Genomic DNA, 21,649 nt, shown 5'->3' with positions numbered 1-21,649 from the left:
TATTGCTTTCTTCCAGTTTTCCACTTAAAATAGATTCTATTTTATCTAAAATAGTCCTATTTTAAGATTAGCTGGTTAACACCCTAAAACTCCATATTGGCCATTTCCCTTCATTTATTAAATATAGGAACATACTTTCTTGAGGGCCACATTGACATCTTTGTTCCACAGAGAGTAGATGAGGGGGTTCAAGGTGGGGCTGATTGTCTTGTTCAGCACAGGGACCACTTTGCCATTTTCCATGGAGGAGTTGAAGCCTGGCAGATGTATGTGTAGATGATGGTGGAGTGGTACCAGGTGGCCACCAGGAGGTTAGAGGAACAGGTGGAGAAATGCCCACCACTTGCCCACACCTGACAGATGCTTGGGTTGCTGGTGATGATGCGGCTGTAGAGCACCAGGGTGAACAGGAAGTTGATTACTCCAGAATAAATGTCCGCAGTGATGATCATAATGTTGTTCAGGGTCATTGGTCTACCAGAGAGCAGCAGCAGCTTGGGAACTTCATGTAGAAAATGATGGATCTGACAGGGACCACGGAATGTTAACCTGGTCATCATGCCTGTGTGCACAGATGTGCTGACCGCAGTGACTGCCCACATGCTGCCTGAGAGTAGGGCACAGATGGGCCAGCTCCTCAGCATGCTGTAGTGCATTGGGTGGTAGATGGCCACATGGCAGTCACAGGCCATGGCCATGAACAGCAGTGGCTTGGCTCCCAGGAGCCATATCAGGAAGAAGAGCTGGACCATGCAGTCAGCCTGGTTGATTACCAGGTTCTCCAGCAATTTGGGGAGAAGAGTGAGTGTGTGGGTGGTGTCTACAAGGGCCAGGTTGGTGAGAAAGAGGTTCACTGGGGCCCGGACGCCTGGATGCAGGCTGATGGCCATGACAATGAAGGCATTTCCTGTGAAAGCCCCAAGGTAGAGGAGGAAGGACGCAGCCAAGAAGGGACACTGCAGCCCAGGGTCCCCTGAGAAATGTTGCAGGACAAAATCCTCCACAGCGGTCGGTTTTTTGTAGCCATTCAACAGGTGGGGTCCTCTGGCCCTTGGATTCAGCCCTGCCTGCAAAGGGAGGCACAGGGTGGGCTGGGCAGCCTCCGTGGGAATGCTTGCTCCCCGAAACAGCTTCACGAAGCACATAATGAAGATGCCAACGAAGGTCTCCAGGCTCAGGGAGATAGAATTAAGTCTCCTCCTGGACTCCCTGCCAGTCCTTCCTAGCCCTGCTGACACCCCCCCCCCCCGCATGACAGCCTGCTTTTGGCTGGGCGGCATCACACCACACATTACACAGAAAGCTCAACATGAGACTTTCCTCACTTTGACTTTGAAAATCTACATGATCCAGGGACAAGAGGCTCACTGTGGCACGTGTGCCTGGCACTGCAGTGGTGGGGCACATCTCCATTAGCAAGCCAGGCACTGGACTCCAGATTCCCAGAAGGAGAACCCAGTCAGCTGGGGCCTTAAGGACAGGATGGGATTTTCACCTAGGGGGTCTTTGAGCTGGGCACTCAGGGGGAGAACGGCATCTTGGAGGGGAGAGTGGCTTGGGGTGCAGTCTTGTCAGGGTTTCGCTGCTTTGGAAAGGTCACTCTTAGCTGTCAGAGTCAGCTTCAGACTGCCTGGACCCAGCACTTAGTTGAGGATACAGCTGCCCAACCCTGCCTGGGCCAGTCCGGGCTGCACCCTTGGGTTGAGATGGGGTGAATGTAGGTCACCCAGGTTCCTGGTTCTAACCCCATCCCCTGCTCCTGGGCTGGACAGAAAGCTTGTCCCTTCTCTGGGCCAGGGGCTGGGATACAGGAAGAAAGGCACAGACCCAGTTCAGCGCAGCAACACAACCCTGGCCAACACATCCACCTAGCTCCCAGGCCTGTGTACCTGCAGCCCTCAACCCTTCTGGGGACACCCAGTCTCCCTGGGCAGGACAGGGCCTAGCTCATTTGAGGAGAGAATCTTCCTCATACCCATGGAGCAATCACATGGTGCGTGAGGAAAACAAGGCCAGCCTGACCTCCCTCCCTGGGGACAATCCCCTGCAGTCCCAGGAGCATCAGGTGGGAGCATCCATGGTGTTCTCTGGGCTCACATGGATTGTGGGCTACCAGGCACGCGTGTTAACAGCATGGCACGTCTCAAAAACAGAGACAGTTTGTCTTTTCCCAGGCGGAATCTGAACAAAGACTTGGCAATTTACAGAAATGTGTCACCAGCTGCAATCAGTTATGGTGGAACGCCAATGCTGTAGAGCTCTGGCCTTCCTGAGAGCCCCACCTGCTGCATATCTAACCATCTCCCCTCTCAGCTCCTTCCCCTGCAGGGCTGAGGTGCCATTGAGTCAGCAGGATAGGGCTTCCCACCTGCTGGTCACCGCTGGCCCTGCCCCATGCCAGATGCCACACACACCCTTTCTCAGCAGTCACCAGGACCAGCGTATGCAAGCAGGAATTCCTAAGGCCTCTTCTGGTTACAGCATCTGAGCTGCCTGAACTCCCCTCTGGCATTCCAGATAGGCAGATAGGCATACCTATCTGCCTGCGTGGCTGGCTGCCCACCCAGATTCACAAAACCCCAGCTGCAGGCTCACTGCATCTTTCTCTTAAAGACCCTGACCTACTTAGAAATCAAACCACACTGCTGGGTTTCTCCCTCCTCCTGATGTGGTACACAGATAGGTCACAGATGCACTGGAGGTCTCTGAGGACTTTGCAATTTCAAACTGAAGGAGTGAAAGCCATGAGCAAAGCAATTTTCTATCATTTTTTCCACAATAAAATAGGTCAGAGCCAAACCAAATCTGCCTTTTGAGAAACATCAAAAGGAAAATTTTATGTTGTTTATTGACATATAATGTATTATTTGTTTCAGGCGTACAAGTCTGTGAATCATCAATCTTACACAATTCATAGCACTCACCATAGTGCATACCCTCCCCAATGTCCATCACCCAACCACCCTATCCCTCCCACCCTCCACCACTCCAGAAACCCTCAGTTTGTTTCCTGAGATTAAAAGTCTCTTATGGGACAAGATGGGACTTCCTCCCCAGTCCCATCTTGTTTCATTTTTCCCTCCCTTCTCCCCATGACACCCTGCCCTGCCTCTCAAATTCCTCATATCAGAGAGATCATACGATAATTGTCTTTCTCTGATTGATTTATTTTGCTTAACATAATACCCTCTAGTTCCATCCACTTCATTGCAAATGGCAAGATTTTTATTTTTTTGATGGCTGCCTAGTATTCCATTGCATATATATACCACATCTTCTTTATCCATTTATCTGTTGATGGACATCTAGGTTCTTTCCATAGTTTGGCTATTGTGGACATTGCTGCTATAAACATTTGGGTGTACGTGTTCCTTTGGAACACCACATTTGTGTATTTAGGGTAAATACCCAGTAGTGCAATTGCTGGGTCGTAGGATAGCTCTATTTTCAACTTTTTGAGGACCCTCCATACTGTTTTCCAGAGTGGCCACTCCAGCTTGCATTCCTACCAACAGTGTAGGAGGGTTCCCCTTTCTCCGCATCCTCGCCAACACCCGTCATCTCCTGACTTGTTACTTTTAGCCATTCTGACTGGTGTGACGTGGGATCTCACTGTGGTTTTGATTTGTATTTCTCTGATGCCGAGTGATGTGGAGCACTTTTTCATTTGTCTGTTGGTCATTTTGATGTCTTCATTGCAGAAATGTCTGTTCATGTTCTCTGCCCATTTCTTGATTGGATTATTTGTTCTTTGGGTGTTGAGTTTGCTAAGTTCTTATACATTTTGGATACTAGCCCTTAAAAACCTGATATGTCATTTGCAAATATCTTCTCCCATTCTGTCTGTTGTCTTTTGGTTTTGTTAATTGTTTCCTTTGCTGTGCAAAAGCTTTTGACCTTGATGAAGTCCCAATAGTTCATTTTTGCCCTTGCTCCTCTTGCCTTCAGCGATGTTTCTAGGAAGAAGTTGCTGCAGCTGAGGTCGAAGAGGTTGCTGCCTGTGTTCTCCTCAAGGATTTTGATGGATTCCTGTTTCACATTGAGGTATTTCTTCCATTTTGAGTCTATTTTTGTGTGTGATATAAGGACATGGTCCAGTTTCATTCTTCTGCATGTGGCTGTCCAATTTTCCTAACACCATGTATTGAAGAGACTTTTTCCACTGGACATTCTTTCCTGCTTTGTTGAAGATTAGTTGACCATAGAGTTGAGGGTCTATTTCTGGGCTCTCTATTCTGTTCCATTGATCTATGTGTCTGTTTTTGTGCAACTACCATACTGTCTTGATGATTATAGCTTTGTAATAGAGCTTGAAGTCTGGAATTGTGATGCCACCAACTTTGGTTTTCTTTTCAACATTCCTCTGGTGATTCAAGGTCTTTTCTGGTTCCATATAAAATTTAGGATTAGTTGTTCCATTTCTTTGAAAAAAGTTGATGGTATTTTGATAGGGATTGCATTAAATGTTTATATTGTTCTAGGTAGTACAGACATTTTCACAATATTTGTTCTTCCGGTCCATGAGCATGGAACGTTTTTCCATTTCTTTGTGTCTTCCTCAATTTCTTTCATGAGTACTCTATAGTTTTCTGAGTACAGATTCTTTGCCTCTTCGGTTAGATTAATTCTTAAGTACCTTATAGTTTTGAGTGCAATTATAAATGGGATCAACTCCTTAATTTCTCTTTCTTCTGTCTTGTTGTTGGTGTATAGAAATGCAACTGATTTCTGTGCATTGATTTTATATTCTGACACTTTAGTTAATTCCTGTATGAGTCCTAGCAGTTTTGGAGTGGTCTTTTGGGTTTTCCACCCAATGATATGAAGTATCATATCATCTACAAAGAGTGAGACTTTTAACTTCTTCTTTGCTGATTCAGATGCCTTTTATTTCTTTTTGTTGTCTGATTGCTGAGGCTAGGACTTCTAGTACTATGTTGAATAGCAGTGGTGGTAGTGGACATCCCTGCCATGTTCCTGATCTTAGTGGAAAAGCTCTCAGTTTTTCCCCATCGAGAATGATATTTGCTGTGGGTTTTTCATAGATTGCTTTGATGATATTGAGGTATGTATCATCTATGCCTACACTGTGAAGAGTTTTGATCGAGAAAGGATGCTGTGCTTTGTCAAATGCTTTTTCAGCATCTATTGAGAGTATCATATGGTTCTTGTCCTTTCTTTTATTAATGTATTTTATCACATTGATTGATTTGCAGATGTTGAAACAGCCTTGCAGCCCAGGAATAAATCCCACTGGTTGTGGTGAATAATCCTTTTATTTATTTATTTATTTTTGCCCCCCCCTTTTACATTTTTAAAAATTAACATATAATGTATTATTAGCCCCAGGGATACAGGTCTGTGAATCATCAGGCTTACACACTTCACAGAACTCACCATAGCACATACCCTCCCCAGTGTCCATAACCCAACCACCCTCTCTCTTACCCTCCCCCTGGCAACCCTCAGTTTGTTTTGTGAGATTAAGAGTCTCTTACAGGTTGTCTCTCTCCTAATCCCATCTTGTTTCATTTTTTCCTTCCCTACCACCCAAACCCCCCACTCTGCCTCTCAAATTCTTCATATCAGGGAGATCATATGATAATTGTCTTTCTCTGGTTGATTTATTTCACTCAGCATAATACCCTCTAGTTCCATCCACATCGTTGCAAATGGCAAGATTTCATTTCTTTTGATGGCTGCATAGTATTCCATTGTATATATACACCATATCTTCTTTTTTAAAAAAATTTTATTTATTTATTTGACAGAGAGAGAGACAGAGAGCACAAGCAGGCAGAGAGGCAGGCAGAGGCAGAGAGAGAAGCAGGCTCCCCACTGAGCAAGGAGCCCGATGCGGGGCTCGATCCCAGGACCCTGAGATCATGACCCGAACTGAAGGCAGCGGCTTAACCCACTGAGCCACCCAGGTGCCCCGCACCACATCTTCTTTATCCAGTCATCTGTTGATGGACATCTAGGTTCTTTCCATAGTTTGGCTATTGTAGACATTGCTGCTATAAACACACATTTGGGTGTATGTGCCACTTTGGATCACTACATTTGTATCTTTAGGATAAATATCCAGTAGTGCAATTGCTGGGTCATAGGATAGCTCTATTTTCAACTTTTTGAGGACCCTCCATGCTGTTTTCCAGAGTGGCTGCACCAACTTGCATTCCCACCAACAGTGTAGGAGGGTTCCCTTTTCTCTGTGTCCTTGCCAGCATCTGTCATTTCCTGATTTGTTAATTTTAGCCATTCTGACTGGTGTGAGGTGGTGTCTCATTGTGGTTTTGATCTGTATTTCCCTGATGCCGAGTGATGTGGAACACTTTTTCATGTGTCTGTTGGCCATCTGGATGTCTTCTTTGCAGAAATGTCTGTTCATGTCCTCTGTCCTTTTCTTGATTGGATTATTTGTTCTTTGGGTGTTGAGTTTGGTAAGTTCTTTTCTTTCTTTCTTTCTTTTTTTTTGCATTTTAACTCTGTTTACTTTATTGTATATATTTGTATTTCAATGAATTACTTAAAAGAAAAAATTTGTTACAGCTAATTGATTAATTCGGCAGGGATATGAAGTCAATATGCAAACATTGGCTGCCACTGTACACTAGTAAGAAACTCTCAGAAAGAGAAATTAAGAAAAGAATCCAATTTACAACTGCATCAACAGGAATATGGTGAGCACTGGGTGTTATACTTCACTAATGAATCATTGAACATAATATAAAAAACTAATGATGATACCTTGTCTAATTGAATCTGTTTGTTTATTTATTTAATTTTTCTTATTTTTTAAAAAAATTATTTATTTTTAAAATTTCTTTTCAGTGTTCAGAATTCATTGTTTATGCATCACATCTAGTGCTCCATGCAACACGTGCCCCCCATAATACCCACCACCAGGGTGACCCAACCTCCCACCCCCTTCACCTCCAAAACCCTCAGTTTGTTTCTCAGAGTCCACAGTCTCTCATGGTTCGTCTCCCCCTCCGATTTCCCCCAATTCAATTCTCCTCTCCATCTCCCAATGTCCTCCGTGTTATTCCTTATGTTCCACAAATAAGAGAAACCATATGATAATTGACTCTCTCTGCTTGACTTATTTCACTCAGCATACATCTGTATCTTTGGGGTAAATACCCAATAGTGCAATTTCAGGGTCATAGGGAAGCTCCATATTTAATTCTTAAGGAATCTGCACACTGTTTTCCAAAGTGGCTTGCATTTCCACCAACAGTGTAAGAAGTTTCCCCTTTCTCCACATCCTCTCCAACACACGTTGTTTACTGCCTAGAGCAATCTATACTTTCAATGCCATTCTGATCAAAATTCCACTGGAACATTTCAAAGAGCTGGAGCAAACAATCCTAAAATTTGTATGGAACCAGAATAGATCTCTAATTGCTAAGGAAATGTTGAAAAAGAAAAAACAAAATTGGTGGCATCACATTGCCTGATTTCAAGCTTTACTACAAAGCTGTCATCATCAAGACAGCATGGTACTGGCACAAAAACAGACACATAGACCAGTGGAACAGAGTAGAGAGCCTAGATATGGACCCTCAACTCTGTGGTCAAATAATATTCAACAAAGCAGGAAATAATATCCAATGGAAAAAAGACAGTCTCTTCAATAAATGGTGCTGGGAAAATTGGACAGCTATGTGTAGAAGAATGAAACTTGAACATTCTTTTACACCATACACAAAGATAAACTCGAAATGGATAAAAGACCTCAGCCTGAGCAGGAATCCATCAGAATCCTGGAGGAGAACATAGGCAGTAACCTCTTTGACATCGGTCACAGCAACTTCTTTCAAGATACATCTCCAAAGGCAAAGGAAACAAAAGTGAAAATGAACTTTTGGGATTTCATCAAGATCAAAAGCTTCTGCACAGCAAAGGAAACAGTCAACAAAACAAAGAGGCAACCCACGGATTGGGAGAAATATTCGCAAATGACAGTACAAATTGCTGATATCCAAGATCTATAGAGAACTCCTCAAACTCAACACACACAAAACAGATAATCATGTCAAAAAATGGGCAGAAGACATGAACAGACAATTCTCCAATGAAGACATATAAATGACTAACAGACACATGAAAAAAATGTTCATCATCACAAGCCATCAGGGAGATTCAAATCAAAACCACATTGAGACACCACCTTACATCTGTTCCTTTCTGGTCTATGTTAATTTTAGGCTCTTTTTTGCTTAGAGGACCCCTTTCAATATTTCCTCTAAGGCTGGTTTGGTGTTTGCAAATTCTTTTAGTTTTTGTTTGTCCTGGAAGCTTTTTATCTCTCCTAATTTCAATGACAGCCTAGCTGGATATAGTATTCTTAGCTGCATATTCTTCTCATTTGGTGCTCTGAATATATCCTGTCTTTTCTGGCCTGACAGGTCTCTGTGGATAGATCTGCTGACAATCTAATATTTCTACCACTGTATGTGACAGACCTCTTGTCCCAAGCTGTTTTCAGATTTTTCTCTTTGTCCCTGAGACTTGTAAGTTTTACTATTAGATGATGGGGTGTTGACATATTTTTGTTGATTTTGAGGGGTGTCCTCTGTGCCTCCTGGATTCTGATGCTTGTTTTCTTCCCCAAATTAGGGAAATTCTCTGTTATAATTTGCTCCAATATAACTTCTACTCCTCTCTCTCTCTTTCTTCTTCTGGGATCCCAATTATTCTAATATTGTTTCATCTTATGGTATCACTGACCTCTCGAATTCTCCCCCTTGTGATCCAGTAGTTGTTTATCTCTCTCATTCTCAGCTTCTTTATTCTCTATCATTTGGTATTCTATATCAGTAATTCTCCTCTGCCTCATTTATCCTAGCAGTAAGAGCCACCATTTTTTTTATTATACTTCATTAATAGCTTTTTTAAAATTTCTACTTGGTTAGATTTTAGTTCTTTTATTTATCCAGAAAGGGATTCTCCAATATCTTTCATGCTTTTTTCAAGCCCAGCTAGCATCTTGATAATCATCATTCTGAACTCTAGCTCTGGCATCTTACTAATGTCCACATTGATTAGGTCCCTAGCTGTCAGTACTGTCTCTTATTCTTTTTTCTTTTTTTTGAGGTGATTTTTTCCACCTTGTCATTTTATCCAGATAAGAATAGATGAATGAGAGAACAAAATATTAAAAGGGTAGCAACAACCCCAGAAAAATATACACTAGCCAAATCAGAAGAGACCTGAAACTGGGGGGAAGAGAAAGGAGAAAAAAAATACAGACACACACTTGATTTTGGGTGTATTTTGGTCTGTTAGAAGAAATTGCCTCCTAAAACTTCAAAGAAAGAAAAACATATATATACACAAAAATGAGGGTAAACACAATGAAGGGATGGACTATGACTGTAAAGATGAAAATTTAAAAAGATTCTAAAGAAGGAATTGATAAGATAAGAAGTTGGTTGAAAGAAGAAAAAAAAGAGGAAAGAATGTGATCAGGCTGGAGACTAGAACAAAGCCTTATGCTAGATTTAAGATATATTTTGATCTGTTAGAAGAAACTGTATCCCAAAATTTTAAAAAAAGAAAACCTATATGTATATAAAAACCAATATTAAATACAATGAAGAGATAGAATATAACTATAACAATGAAAATTTAAAAAGATTTTTTAAAAAGGTGTTAATAAAATAGTTTAAAAATTTAAATAAGAAAGAGGACAAATAAAAAAAAGAACAAGAAAAAATGAAATTAAAAAAATTAACTTTGAAAGATTAAAGAATCATAAGAAAAAGCCGTGAATTCTATATGCTGCATTCCCCTAGCTCTGGAGTTCTGCAGTTCTCATTGATCAGCAAACTTGGTCTTGACTGGATGTTCTTGCTGATCTTCTGGGGAAGGCGCCTGTTGTGGTGATTCTCAAATGTCTTTGCCTGAGGCAGAATTGCACCGCCCTTACCAGGGGCCAGGATAAGTAACCTGCTTGGGTTCATGTTTGGGAGCTTTTGTTCCCTGAATGATTTCCATAGAGCTTTGGAAGACAGGAATGAAGATGGTGGCCTCCCAGTCTCTGGCCTAGAGGAGCCAAGAGCTGGGGCCCCACTCTTCAGTGCGCCCTCAGAGAAAATCAGTCAATTCCTCCTGTCTCCCTGGTCTCTGGCTGTGCTCCAAGCTCACCTGGCCTGTGACCGAGAGTTTCTATTTCTGGCGCACGGCCCCATTTGATGTCTCCAAACCCAGCAGATTCCTGCCAAGCGCTGCCACACTGCTCCTTCAGGAGAAGGAAAGTAAGTCTCCCCAGATCTACCCCTTGTGGGGTCCCTGCTTGAAGAGCAGTGGCCTGGCTGTGCCTCGGATCATGGTTTAAGGTAACCCTGAGCTGAGAGCCCATCCTCAGCTCTGTCTCTGCTGCCGGCTTCCCCACTCCAATACCTGGGGGCTCTGCCACACTCAGGCATCCCCAGTCATTCTGTGACCCCATGGGTCCTGAGATCGCACTGTCCCCGCAAGGCTCCACCCCCTTCTTAGCCTCTGGAATGACATCCCTTGGTGGAACAGACTTCTAAAAGTTTTGATTTTGTGCTCTGCTGCTCTGCCCTTTGCTGGGAGCTGGCCCCTCCCCCTGTGGTCTATCTTCTGTATGTCACCTTGGAGTCACTTCTCCGCACATCCTATCTTCCAGAAAGTGGTTGATTTTCTGTTCCTAGAATTGCTGCTCTTCTTCTCTTCTATCTCCTGTTGAATTTGCAGGTGTTCAGAATGGTTTGATAACTCTCTAGCTGAACTCCTGGGACCTGATGATATCTAGGTCTTCTACTCCTCCACCATCTTGCTCCAGTATCCAAATAAAAATTTTTTTAAAGGAGGAAAGAATTTGAATAACCCTACCATTATTGAACATGCAACTTTTCAACCATTAGCTGAAGATTTACATAGATGGGCCTCATCTAGGCCAGTACTTCTCAAACTGTCTGTAGTAAAGAGTTGGTTTGTTTTGTGGTTTCTGTTGTTTTCCAGTCCAGTATGGGCCGACATTTTTAAGTCAAAATAAAGTGAATTACTAGAAAAAGGATCATGTGCTTAGAAATCACAGTAGTGTTAATATGCATGGGTTTCTGTTTCCTCTGTTTCTGTGAGTCCTCATTGCAGACAGCACTGGTCTGTGCACCACATGGTAAGCAGCACTGTACCAAGCTGCAAGCTGCAAGGACTAGTTATTTGTCCTGGGACGATTTATATCCATATGGGAAAAACAAATTTTATCCTTAGCCCTTACCATACACAAAGATCAATTTCACATGGATTTAAGATGTAATTGTGATAATTGACTTTCTCTGCTTGGCTTATAATTATATGGTTTTGTTTACTTGTGGAACATAAGGAATAACATGAAGGACATTAGGAGAAGGAAAGGAAAAGTGAATTGGGGTAAATCAGAGGGGGAGATGAAACATGAAAGACTAAGACTTGGAAACAAACTGAGGGTTTTGGAAGGGGGGGTGGGGGGATGGGTGAGCCTGGCGGTGGGTATTCAGGAGGGCACGTATTGCATGGAGCACTGGGTGTGGTGCATAAACAGTGAATCTTGGAACACTGAATTAAAAAGATATAATTGTGAAAGGCAATTTTTTTAAATGGGCAAGTATCTTTCTGATATTTCTGGGACAAAGAGAGATTTTTTTAAACCCCAAAAAGTGTTAACCTCAATATAAAATATCAATACTTTAAAAGTATTTTTTTCATAATGAAAAGGCAGACCAAAGAATGGAAAATCACTGCAACATACAAAACTGAAAAAGGATCATTAACCAGAAGACATAAAATATTCCTACAGTGAGAGAAAGACAGGAATCCCAAGAAGAAAGGGGAGCCAAGTACATGAGTCGGCGCCTTATAGAAAAGGACACAGGTTTGGTGAATAATCACATAAAGAGATTCTTTGCTTTATTCATAATCAGGGAAATGCGAATTGGAACCACAATTAAATATCATTTTGTACACACTAGATGAGCACAAATTAAGAAACCTGTCTATATTAAGTGTTGGAGGGGCAGTGAATCAACAGGACCACGGAGACATAGTGGTAAGGGCGTAAATGTGTTCAAATACTGAGAAATGATATGGTATCATGTGTTATGTTGGCAAACATAACTGGCTTAGAGATATTCTTGCAGGGTGTTCCAGGAAGCACTCACAAAAATGTTCCAAGCAACACTCTGCAATAGCAAAAACTTGAGAATAATACGATAGGATGGTGGGTAAGTCATGCAGTTGGTGCAACCACATCTGACAATGGGCACACGGAGCTAAAGATGAGTAAAAAAAATTCAGGCCTCAGAGAATAGAAATGCTATGAAATATCTTTTAGAAATTTAAAAGTAAGAAAAATTAAACAGCATAAAAACATAAGAAAAATCACAGAGTATTAGAAGCGAAGTCAGGACTGTGGCTGCCTCTGGAGGGAGGCAGTCACGTGTGAGAGAAGCATGCAGCCAGGTGAAGTTTAGAATGCAGGGTCGTGGCGTTTGGATTGGGGATGGGTTGCTTGGTGTTCATGGTGTTACTATACTGTATATTTTATAAAAGAGATACCTCACACTTTTTAAAAGATTTTATTATTTATTTGTCATAGAGAGATAGAGAGAGCACAAGCAGGGGGAGCATCAGAGGGAGAAGCAGACCCCCCATTGAGCAAGGACCCTGGGATCACGACCTGAGCTGAAGGCGGGTGCTTACCTGACTGGGTCACCCAGGTGTCCCTTCAACATTCTTTTCAAACACGTTATTAAGGGTAATAATGGACCCAGTTGCTCCAGAGATTCTTTGTCCTTGCTCTTTCCCTCTACTGTCCTCTGGTGGTTACCACAGCTACGGGTCCTCCATGGGCATCATGTGTTCTGGGGACCCTTTTGTTGCCCGCTCCCCAACCACTGGTCACTGGTGTGTTGACATCTCCTTTGGAGTCTTGGTCAGTTGAAGCTACACATATAAAGTCCAAGAGGTTTCTTCTTCCACCCAGAGGGGCTAAGACTTTTGCGTTTCCGAAAACAGTGTTTCTTGCTCCCAGAATCTTAAATGGCAGCTCACAGATGGAAGCAGAGCCAAATGACAGATAAGAGAACACTCACATGTTGTCGCCAGTCCCTTGATGTGGAAAAACAATCCTTGGTCAAGCTGGTTTGCTCTTTGGACATTGTGATGTTGTGTGTTCTCTGCTTTTGTTTCACTTGGAAAAGATTTTTGGCTTTTGTCAAAGTCATTATTTCTAATCGAGAGTTCATTAAACATTACATACTTATCTGCACAATTTTCTATTTTAGTGTTATCAACCCTTTTACCATACAAAATGAGAGGAAATTTCCAGAGGAGATTTCTATTTCTCTCTCTCTCTTTAAAGATTTTTAATTTTTATTTTAAGTAATCTCTCCACCCAGCCTAGGGCTTGAACTCACAACCCTGATATCAAGAGTCACATCCTCCACCAACTGAGCCAACTAGGTGCCCCTTCAGGAGAAATTTCTGAAATTAACTTTTTCAAGCACATTTTCAATTCCATTCCTACAACATTCCCTTCTTGCTTATCCGGAACCTTCTTGGTGCCCAGAGATATCATATTCTTCTACCTTTCTCCTCTGTGATCTAAGGATTTATGGTTACTGAGTTGTCTCTTTTTTAAAAAAATACTTTATTTATTTATTTGACAGACAGAGAAAGATCTCAAGTAGGCAGAGAGGCAGGCAGAGAGAGAGGAGGAAGCAGGCTCCCCGCTAAGCAGAGAGCCCGATACGGGGCTCAATCCCAAGACCCTGAGATCATGACCCGAGCCGAAGGCAGAGGCTTTAACCCACTGAGCCACCCAGGTGTCCCCAAGTTGTCTCTTAAAAAACTTCTGAGATGGGACGCCTGGGTGGCTTAGTTATGTAAACAACCAACTCCTGATGTTGGCTCAGGTCATGATCTCAAGGTTGTAAAGCTGAGCCCTGTGTGGGGCCCTGTATTGGGCTCCACGTTCAGTGGGGGGTGTTGGATTCTCTCTCTCCCTCTCCCTCTATTCTCCCTCTTGACACGAGTCAGCCTAACAGAAGCTGTTTCCCCCACAGGATTTGCCACTGAAGAGAATGGCATAATGGGAGGCAGTCAAGGAGCACTATGGTTTGACGATCATCTTGAGAGGGAGGACTACTCAGTGGGTAATCACACGTGCCCCCTCGTGTAGCCCACCCTCTCTGTATAAGGCCTGGCTGAGCACAGGAGATTTTACATCACATGAACTAAAGTGGGGATGATGAAGAACTGAGAGACCCCAGAGGTGCCTGTATGCTGGGGAGAGGCCATGAGAAGGAGCAGCACAAGGGCAGTGGTCTGCAAGCCAAGGGGAAACACCCACAGACATTGTGATCTTGGAGGTGTAGCCTCTAGAACTGCGTGAGATAAATGTCTGTTGCTATGTCCCACAGTCTCTGCTGCTTCATTTCAGTGGCCCCAGAAAACTAAAACACATGGCAATCCTCCTCAAACTGCCTCACAGATTTATCTCAATTCCTGCCAAAATCTCAATTGTCTTTTTTGCAGAAATTGACAAGCTGAAAATTCATGTGGAAATGCAAGGGACTCAGAATAGCTAAAAAAAATCTTTAATAAGTGAAAAGAAGGACACATGCACCCTAATGTTCATAGCAGCCATGGCTACAGTCACCAAACTGTGGAAGGAGCCGAGATGCCCTTCACCAGACGATGGATAAAGAAGATGTGGTCCGTATACACAATGGAATATTCCTCAGCCATCAGAAAGGATGAACACCCACCATTTGCATCGACATGGACGGGACTGGAGGGTGTGATGCTGAGTGAAGTGAGTCAAGCAGAGAAAGTCAATCATCATCTGGTTTCACTCATACGTGGAACAGAAGGAACAGCGTGGAGGACCACAGGGGAGGGAGGGAGACTGAATGGGAAGACATCGGAGAGAGAGACAAACCCTGAGAGACTCTGGACCCCGGAAACAATCTGAGGGGTTCAGAGGGGATGGGTGGGGCATGGGATAGCTGGGTGATGGATATCAAGGAGGGCACCTGTTGTGATGAGCACTGGGTGTTATACACAACTAATGAATCATTGAACACTACATCAAGAACTAATGATATACTGTATGGTATTTAATTGAACATAATAAGAATAAAAATAAAGGAGTCACCCAAGAAAATAAAATAAAAGGAACCAATTTGGAGGACTCACTTCTTGACCCAAAAACTTACGGCAAACTACAGTAATCAAGACAATGTGGCCCTGACATAAGGACAGACACATTGGTTAGAGGAATAGAATTTAAAGTTCAGAAATAAGCCCTCACATTTATGGCCAATTGATTTTTGACAAGACAAAGGACACTCTCAGGGCTCTCTCCACTGCTGAAATAGTCTTTTCAACAAGGTGTGTTGGAGCAAAAGAATGAAGTTGGAGACATATCTCATACCATGAAAAACCTTACCTCAAAGTCGATCAGAGACCAAAGAAAACCTGACAGCAAGTTTGTGTGACCTTAGATTTGGGAATGGTTTCTTGGATACAAACCAAAAGCACAAATGGCAAGAGGGAAAATAGATTAATTGGACTTCATCAAAATTTGCACCTTCTGTGCTCAGAAAACATCACTGAGGAAGTAAAAAGACAGCCTTTGGAATGGGAGGGAACATCTTCAAACTGCGTGTATGACAAGGGATCGTTGTTCAGGTACGGCTCTTCTCAAGCCCGGCTTCCATCCGAGCTGTCAACGTTCATGGCGGTTTCCTTGCATGATCATGTCCTCTGTGATGTTAGGGGCATTGTGTGCAGCATCTACTTCTTTTTTATTTATATTTATATTTTATTTCAACTCCAGTACGGCTGACACAGTGTTGTACTAGTCTTAGGGGCACAGCATCGTGATCCAACACTTGCACACGTCCCCCGAGCTCAGCACAAGGGCACGCCTCCATCCCGTCACCTAACCATCCCCCCAGCCTCTGGGTGGGTGACCATCAGCCCATTCTTTAGAGTTAACAGTCTGTTCCTTGGCTTGTCTTTTTCTGTCAGGTCATCTTGTTTCTTAAATTCCACATATGGGTGAAATCATTTGGTATCTGTTTTTCTCTGACTTCCTTTGCTTAGCACAATACTGTCTAGCCCCATCCTTGTCGCTGTAAATGACGAGATTTCATTCTTATGGCTTAATAATTCTCCATTGTATACACAGACCCCCTCTCCTTTCTCCGTTCATCAGTCAGTGGACACTTGGGCGGCTTCCATATCTTGTCTACTGTAAATAATGCTGCTATAAACATCGGGGTTCATGTGTCCCTTTGAATTGGTGTTTCCGTATTTCTTGGGTAAATACCACATCGTGCAAGCCCTGGGTCATATGGAAGTGGTATTTGTAGTTTGTTTGCGGGACCTCCATATGGTTTTCCAGAGCGGCCGCACCAGCTTGCATTCTCATCAACAGTGTAGGTGGGTTCCCTTTCTCTGTATTCTCACCAACACCTGTTTTCCTGTGTTGTCGATTTTAGGCAGGCAAACTTTTTATAAAGAAGGCTCTGCTATTCTCCTAGGACTTTATTTCAATTCCCTACTGCTAATTCTTCAAGTGTTGAAGGCATGGCTCCTATCAGGAGTAAGAGGTCATACCAGCACACAGGAAGTTGTTTAAAGTTAATGGCAACCAAGGCACTTGTTTAATTTCCTTTTTAAAAAAAATTTATTTATTTATTTGATAGAGAGAGAGATCACAAGTAGGCAGAGAGGCAGGCAGAGAGAGAGGAGGAAGCAGGTTCCCCACTGAGCAGAGAGCCCGATGCGGGGCTTGATCCCAGGACCCTAGGATCATGACCCAAGCTGAAGTCAGACGCTTTAACCCACTGACAGGCACCCCTAACTTACCTTTTAGGTGTATGCATGAGGTTGATACACAGAATTAAGTAAGTGTAAAAGAAGTCTTTCCTTATTTCTTTTTTTAAAGAGATTTTATTGGGTGCCTGGGTGGCTCAGTGTGTTAAGCCTCTTTCTTCAGCTTGGGTCATGGTCATGATCTCAGGGTCCTGGGACCAAGTCCTGCATCAGGCTCTCTGCTCAGTGGAGAGCCTGCTTCCCCACCTCTCTCTGCCTACTTCTCTGCCTACTTGTGATTTCTCTCTCTGTGTGTCAAATAAATAAAGAAATACAGTTAAAAAAGATTTTATTTATTTATTTGAGAGAGAGTGTATGAGCAGGAGCAGGGGGTAGAGAAAGAGAAGCTGACTCCCTGCTGAGCAGGGAGCCAGGCATGAAGTTCTATCCCAGGACCCTGAGATCATGATCTGAGCCAAAGACGGACGCTTAACCACCCAGATGCCCTCAAAGGAAATCTTTCAATAAGTCTAACAAAAATCAGAAATAAGAAAAAAGAATTGGTAGCAACTTTTCTTTCTTTTTTTTTTCATCTATCTGAAAATGTTTTTATTTCACCTTCATTTTTTTTTGTTTTGTTTTTTTTTTTAATTTTTTATTTATTTTCAGCGTAACAGTATTCATTGTTTTTTCACCACACCCAGTGCTCCATGCAATCTGTGCCCTCCCTAATACCCACCACCTGGTTCCCCCACCCTCCCACCCCGCCCCTTCAAAACCCTCAGGTTGTTTTTCAGAGTCCATAGTCTCTCATGGTTCACCTCCCCTTCCAATTTCCCTCAACTCCCTTCTCCTCTCCATCTACCCTTGTCCTCTATATTATTTGTTATGCTCCACCAATAAGTGAAACCATATGATACTTGACTTTCTCTGTTTGACTTATTTCACTCAGCATAATCTCTTCCAGTCCTGTCCATGTTGCTACAAAAGTTGGGTATTCGTCCTTTCTGATGGAGGCATAATACTCCATAGTGTATATGGACCACATCTTCCTTATCCATTCATCCGTTGAAGGGCATCTTGGTTCTTTCCACAGTTTGGCGACCGTGGCCATTGCTGCTATAAACATTGGGGTACAGATGGCCCTTCTTTTCACTACATCTGTATCTTTGGGGTAAATACCCAGCAGTGCAATTGCAGGGTCATAGGGAAGATCTATTTTTAATTTCCTGAGGAATCTCCACACTGTTCTCCAAAGTGGCTGCACCAGTTTGCATTCCCACCAACAGTGTAAGAGGGTTCCCCTTTCTCCACATCCTCTCCACCATGACCAGGTAGGATTCATCCCTGGGTTACAAGGATGGTTCAACATTCGCAAATCAATCAATGTGATAGAACAAATCAATAAGAGAAGAGAGAAGAACCACATGATCCTCTCCATTGATGCAGAAAAAGCTTTTGACAAAATCCAGCATCCGTTCCTGATTAAAACGCTTCAAAGTATAGGGATAGAGGGAACATTCCTGAACTTCATCAAATCTATCTATGAAAAACCCACAGCAAATATCATCCTCAATGGGAAAAAGCTTGCAGCCTTCCCATTGAGATCAGGAACACGACAAGGATGCCCACTCTCACCACTCTTGTTCAACATAGTATTAGAAGTCCTAGCAACAGCAATCAGACAACAAAGAGAAATAAAAGGTATCCAAATTGGCAAGGAAGAAGTCAAACTCTCTCTCTTCGCAGATGACATGATTCTTTATATGGAAAACCCGAAAGACTCCACCTCCAAACTACTAGAACTCATACAGCAATTCAGTAATGTAGCAGGATACAAAGTCAATGTCCAGAAATCAGTGGCTTTCTTATACACTAACAATGAAAATACAGAAAGGCAAATTAGAGAATCGATTCCATTTACTATAGCACCAAAAACCATAAGATACCTCGGAATAAACCTAACCAAAGAGGTTAAAGATCTGTACTCGAGGAACTACAGAACACTCCTAAAAGAAATTGAAGAAGACACAAAAAGATGGAAGACCATTCCATGCTCTTGGATGGGAAGAATAAACATCGTTAAAATGTCTATACTGCCCAGAGCAATCTATACTTTTAATGCCATTCCAATCAAAATTCCACCAGTATTTTTCAAAGAGCTGGAGCAAATAATACTAAAATTTGTATGGAATCAGAAGAGACCCCGAATTGCTAAGGAAATGTTGAAAAACAAAAATAAAACTGGTGGCATCACGTTACCTGATTTCAAGCTTTACTACAAAGCTGTGATCACCAAGACAGCATGGTACTGGCATAAAAACAGACACATGGACCAGTGGAACAGAGTAGAGAGCCCAGATATGGACCCTCAACTCTATGGTCAAATAATCTTTGACAAAACAGGAAAAAATATCCAGTGGAAAAAAGACAGTCTCTTCAATAAATGGTGCTGGGAAAACTGGACAGCTATATGTAGAAGAATGAAACTTGACCATTCTCTTACACCGTACACAAAGATAAACTCGAAATGGATAAAAGACCTCAACGTGAGACAGGAATCCATCAGAATCCTCGAGGAGAACATAGGGAGTAACCTCTTTGATATCAGCCATAGCAACTTCTTTCAAGATATGTCTCCAAAGGCGAAGGAAATAAAGGCAAAGATGAACTTCTGGGACTTCATCAAGATCAAAAGCTTCTGCACAGCAAAAGAAACAGTCATCAAAACAAAGAGGCAACCCACGGAATGGGAGAAGATATTTGCAAATGACAGTACAGATAAAAGGTTGATATCCAGGATCTATAAAGAACTCCTCAAACTCAACACACACAAAACAGATAATCATATTAAAAAATGAGCAGAAGATATGAACAGACACTTCTCCAATGAAGACATACAAATGGCTACCAGACACATGAAAAAATGTTCATCATCACTAGCCATCAGGGAGATTCAAATCAAAACCACATTGAGATACCACCTTACACCAGTTAGAATGGCCAAAATTAGCAAGACAGGAAACAACGTGTGTTGGAGAGGATGTGGAGAAAGGGGAACCCTCTTACACTGTTGGTGGGAATGCAAACTGGTGCAGCCACTTTGGAGAACAGTGTGGAGATTCCTCAGGAAATTAAAAATAGAGCTTCCCTATGACCCTGCAATTGCACTGCTGGGTATTTACCCCAAAGATACAGATGTAGTGAAAAGAAGGGCCATCTGTACCCCAATGTTTATAGCAGCAATGGCCACGGTCGCCAAACTGTGGAAAGAACCAAGATGCCCTTCAACGGATGAATGGATAAGGAAGATGTGGTCCATATACACTATGGAGTATTATGCCTCCATCAGAAAGGACGAATACCCAACCTTTGTAGCAACATGGACAGGACTGGAAGAGATTATGCTGAGTGAAATAAGTCAAACAGAGAAAGTCAAGTATCATATGGTTTCACTTATTGGTGGAGCATAACAAATAATACAGAGGACAAGGGTAGATGGAGAGGAGAAGGGAGTTGAGGGAAATTGGAAGGGGAGGTGAACCATGAGAGACTATGGACTCTGAAAAACAACCTGAGGGTTTTGAAGGGGCGGGGTGGGAGGGTGGGGGAACCAGGTGGTGGGTATTAGGGAGGGCACAGATTGCATGGAGCACTGGGTGTGGTGAAAAAACTATGAATACTGTTACGCTGAAAATAAATAAAAAATTGGAAGAAAAAAAAAAAACCACATTGAGATACCACCTTACACCAGTTAGAATGACCAAAATCAACTTTTCTTTCTTAATAAGTCTTAAAGTAGGAAAGCTACATCTGTAGGGAGAACCTGGAACTCCCACTTTTTGCTTTATCCAGTTTTGTATTGTTTGAATTTGTTACAAAGAACATGTTTTACTTTCTTAATTAAGATGGTCTTTTAATCTTTACAAATAATTGTTTAACTTCAATAAAGTCTCTCCATGTAGTTTTACTGGTGAGTCCTAACAATATTTCAAAGTCCAGATAATTTCTTGATGGTTTAAAGCATCTCAGACATAAGGAAAGATGGAGGGCATTTCAATTGTTTTCTTGAGTCAGCACAGCTCTTCTTTTTTTTTTTTTTTAATGTTATGTTAGTCACCATACAGTACGTTAGTTCTTGATGCAGTGTTCCAAGATTCATTGTTTGCATATAACACCCAGTGCTCCATGCAATCCGTGCCCTCCTTAATATCCATCACCCTGCTCACCCACAATTCTTATGCAAGAACCTAATAAAACATAAGAATCTACCCCTCAATTCTATTTACGGACATAGATACAAAATAACCAAAAGTACTGTTAATAAGCTGAGTCCAGGGCGCCTGGGTGGCTCAATGGGTGAAAGCCTCTGCCTTCAGCTCAGGTCATGATCTCAGGGTCCTGGGATCGAGCCCCGCGTCGGGCTCTCTGCTCAGCAGGGAGCCTGCCTCTCCTTCTCCTTCTGCCTGCCTCTCTGCCTACTTGTGATCTCTGTCTGTCAAATAAATAAATAAAATCTTAAAAAAAAATAAGCTGAGTCCACCAGCATGTGAAAAGAGGGTCACTCCATGAAAACACTGGGGGTGATGTAGCACTGTGAGTGTTGTCACACGAGACTATGTCTGCATCCAGCACCATCCAGCAGACCCAAGGAGAAAAGTCACAGGATTGTCTCAGTTAGAAAACTATTTTATCATCTCAACACTCACCCAAGGTACTCTTTGTTAACTAGGGAGACAAGAAGGTGGCCCCAGTGTGACTGAGTCTTTGCCATGAACTACCAACAACAGATGTGATGGAAAGCCTGCCG

The 21,649-nt window shown here is 42.6% G+C and overlaps 1 protein-coding gene across 1 annotated transcript; it reads right to left on the bottom strand.

Moving 5' to 3' along the window:
* Positions 1–212: 212 nt before the first annotated feature.
* LOC308355463 (olfactory receptor 13A1-like) lies at positions 213–1,145 on the bottom strand (the record flags this gene model as incomplete). Its single annotated transcript, XM_080823687.1, has 1 exon — positions 213–1,145. The coding sequence occupies one exon, from the start codon at positions 1,143–1,145 to the stop codon at positions 213–215; it is 933 nt and encodes a 310-aa protein (XP_080679813.1).
* Positions 1,146–21,649: the final 20,504 nt, after the last annotated feature.

The sequence above is a fragment of the Martes martes genome (genome assembly GCF_963455335.1).
Source record: "Martes martes genome assembly, chromosome: 14".
Lineage (NCBI taxonomy): Eukaryota > Metazoa > Chordata > Mammalia > Carnivora > Mustelidae > Martes > Martes martes.
The sequence above is the reverse complement of the archived record's forward strand: the minus strand, read 5'-3'. Positions and strand labels throughout refer to the sequence as shown.